We start from the raw sequence: 3546 nt of genomic DNA, 5'->3' as shown, positions 1-3546 counted from the left end.
GCCTGGGGGTGGGGGGCAGCAGGTCAGGAGTGAGCGGCGCTGGGGTCGGGACTGGCCATTGATGTTTACAGATGGATCCTGGTATATAAGAAGTTTGAAAGCCACTGGTCTACAACCCTCCCTCCTGACTCCTAGCCAAACTGAGCAGGCGCACATCTTCCATTAATCTCAAGAGGACTTAGATGTTATCGGATGGTCACAGCCAGAGGATGGGGCCAACACTGATATGGGGCTCTACATGATTAATATGAGAATTAGTTTCTAGATTGTTGTGGTCTAATTGAGGAGATGTAACAATTTTCAGCTCTTTTAATATTCTGTATATTAAACCTGCTCTAAGCAGAGTTATCTGATAAAGTATTCAAATGGAGAGAGCAACTAGTTGTCTGTTTTCACTGCTGCGGATAGCGGTGGATCTGAACTGATATCAGATGTGCCAGTGCTTGGGCAACAATGGTGCTGTGAGCTTTTGGACTGGAAATGTTGTGCATAGCAATGAGATGTTTTACAAGTATAACAATGTTTGCAGCACCAAAATACCGTATTTACTTGAATACAGAATTAATTCTTGTCCCTCAGTCGTGGGAAAAAAGCCCCTTGTCTTATAATTGCATACAAGGAAACCTCATTAAATACACTGTCTATCATTAAACTATTGCTAAAAGCAGCATGTGCTCAATAATGGAAATCAACAATGAAGCTGATTAAATACAGTCAACACAAGCCTCAAATGTCTGGCAATGTTTCTTCACAAGCCTTAAATGTCTGGCAAACATCACCAAACTGGGCCTAATAAGTCACCCAGAATTCACTCAGTTCCAATCATGATGCGGGGCTAATTAGCAATGGACCCTGTGTGGTAGGTATCTGGAGTACACACACATACTGAGCAGTGCTAAGCTGTGGGATCACCATGGCTTGAAATGCTGTTGACTCTGCTGGAGCTTAGCCCAATGAACTGTGTGGTAAATCATGAGCCTTCTGGCTTTGGACTAATATCATGCATAGTTTGTACTATATATAATTAGGTACAAAATTTTTGCTTAAAAGTATGTTTATGGAATACCTGTGCTAAAACTTGCAGCAGTTTAAAAAAAGGTAAAATGCATCCATCCTGGATGAACTAAGTTTACGGGTACCTGTAGTAATTTACCTATATGATAAATTATGTTTATTCCAAGGTCAGTGCTTTCAAATTTGCTCCTCACCTTCATGTGCTGAGGGAGAGCAGACAATAAGGGAGAGGGGGAAGAGAAGGGGACTATCTGACTTCCTCATATTTATTTTCCTTGCTGTGGCAGTGGGATGGGGACAAATTCAAGACCAACTTCTAATAATTAGATTTTATTTCCAGAAAGTTATAACAAATTATACATTTTCCATATATAGAAGCTAATTACTGTGGGGGGGGTCATCTTGTATACATTTTAGATTCAAATAAATATGATATTGTAGTGGAGACCCAATTAGAAAAATCTGATTCTGTTCTCAGTCATGAGGGTGTAAATCAGGAATGATTCCATTGTGTCAATGATGTTACACAATGCAAAACTGAGTAAGTGACAGCAGAATCAGGCCAGGCAACAGCAGGGTGTGGTACAAATTTATATGCTGTTACTTTGTGTTCTTCTAATATAAGTGGAAGGTGTGAAAAGACAAAAACCAGATGACTCTACGCTGGCTGTACCTCTTAGGAACTTTTAAAGCACACATTATTTCAGCTAAGGTTGAAATGAATTTAAAATACTCCCAAATCTATCTGATTGAAATGAAATCATAGGAATTAATGCTTTGTCACTTGCTAATACTACCTGTCTGTCTTCTAATCAGAATCCCTTTCAGAAGTTCTCATTAGAACTGCAAAAGGAGATCTCTAGAGATTTACTGACTTAAGGAGACAAGAGAATGAGAGAAGACTGTTCCTAATCTTGTTAAATTTTAGCTACTGATTTGTAAATTTAGCCAAACTACATATGCATAAAAATATGTGAGAGACACTATCATGTCTACACCATCATGCTTACACAGCCACATGGGTAAAAACAAATAACTGAGATTTACCGTGTGGCTCTAATGACAGTATCTAGTTTTAAAAGACAATTGACCAAAAATAACCACGTAAGCTTTCTTATGCATTGATACATTTCAATTGCCATCTTGGCAAAATTTGCTACTCCTGGAGGTGGCTAATGAATGAAAATTGAATAATATAATGTTATACTCACCTACGAGCCAGGGAAGCCAGTACTTAGACATCCTTCCATCTGTCTGCATGTCCCAGGGATGCACAAACAAGCTACAGTTTAATTGCTCAGCAGCCTTCAATCAAGAGAAAACAAAGTGCAGTACAGACTTAACAGTAAGGTAGACTCTACCTAGCCCATGGGGTTAGGTTCCTGTGGGGATGAGGGTTTGTGAACTAGCTGGGGTATATACAGCCACAACAAACAGCTGTGTAGGATCATTGAGCTGACTGCAGAAAAGGTACCCTTTGAAATAAAAGCTGCGGCAATCAGCTGCATGGGACTACTGCTGTACTCCAGCTGTGTTGAGAAGCAGTGCCCATGAAGTAAAGGCCACTGTAAACAGCAGCACAGCTCATCCTTTACTTGGCAAGTAGCTGTGAATTAAGTGGGTTATGAATCACTCAGGTTGAATGATCTGCATAAATGCCAATATGCTCCAGGCCAGGGCTATCCAATTGGTAGCCCACGGATGACATATGGCCCATAAGCACTTGCTTTGTGGCCCGCAGACTCCCACTGCCCTTGCACCCTTGGTTCCCCATGCTTTTTCCACATTGTTCCTGGTTTGTTGAGGTTACATGACTGGGGGGAAGCCCAGAGGAAATGTTGTCTGAGGCAGGGGAAGAACTTTAGGTTGAGATTTTTCTTTTTTTTGTAATGCACACCCAGTGGACTGAGAGCAACTGTAAGAGGAGATGTGGAGGCCACAGGTCAGGTTGTTCCAGCACCCTGCCTAACCTATTTCCCATGAAGAAGGTTGGAGCCACAGGTGTCATAGCCCAAGGGCCCACTGTAGTGCTGCAAGGCGTTGATTAACGTGGCTGAAAAGCTTAAGGTTGTGGGGTCTAGCCCTGGAGGTATAGACACCTGGAAGTAGCCCAAACCCCAAGCAGCCTAAACTGAAAGGCAGACACTGAGGAAACAGGACATAGAGACAGAGATGGAGGAGACTGGTAAAATGACAACTGATTAGGAAACCACCCTAACACTGAAAGCCACACCAAGCAGCAAGACTCAGCTTTAGAAGTCCTCCACTTTCCACTCCCATGTCATTCTCATTGTTAAGCCAAGAAAATACTATCTAGATCAGGGCTGTAAAACTTTTAAAGAGATCTCCCATTCTGTCCAATGTAGACAGCAGACAGGAAGGACAGGATAGGAAGGAAAGGTGGAGGAGTAGCACTCTACATCAAGGAGGAATATACTTCCTCGTTAATTAGCAAGGGGGTAGAGGGGGGGCACTCTGAGGTGCTCTGGGTTAGAGTAAAAGGCAGTCCAGGGGAGAGAGACTTAACGGTGG

At 42.2% G+C, this 3546-nt stretch overlaps 1 protein-coding gene across 3 annotated transcripts in view; it reads right to left on the bottom strand.

The window, feature by feature from the left end:
* The window catches only part of ACMSD (aminocarboxymuconate semialdehyde decarboxylase), a 69512-nt gene that overhangs the window by 29841 nt on the left and 36125 nt on the right, over nt 1-3546 (bottom strand). For all 3 annotated transcript variants that reach the window (XM_019554587.1, XM_019554588.1, XM_019554586.1), the window contains exon 6: nt 2226-2319. In XM_019554587.1, the coding sequence (XP_019410132.1) occupies nt 2226-2319 (94 nt within the window). The remainder of the gene's footprint in view (nt 1-2225; nt 2320-3546) is intronic.

The sequence above is a fragment of the Crocodylus porosus genome, unplaced genomic scaffold, assembly GCF_001723895.1.
Source record: "Crocodylus porosus isolate Cpor-Errol unplaced genomic scaffold, CroPor_comp1, whole genome shotgun sequence".
NCBI classification, from domain to species: Eukaryota; Metazoa; Chordata; order Crocodylia; family Crocodylidae; genus Crocodylus; species Crocodylus porosus.
The sequence above is the reverse complement of the archived record's forward strand: the minus strand, read 5'-3'. Positions and strand labels throughout refer to the sequence as shown.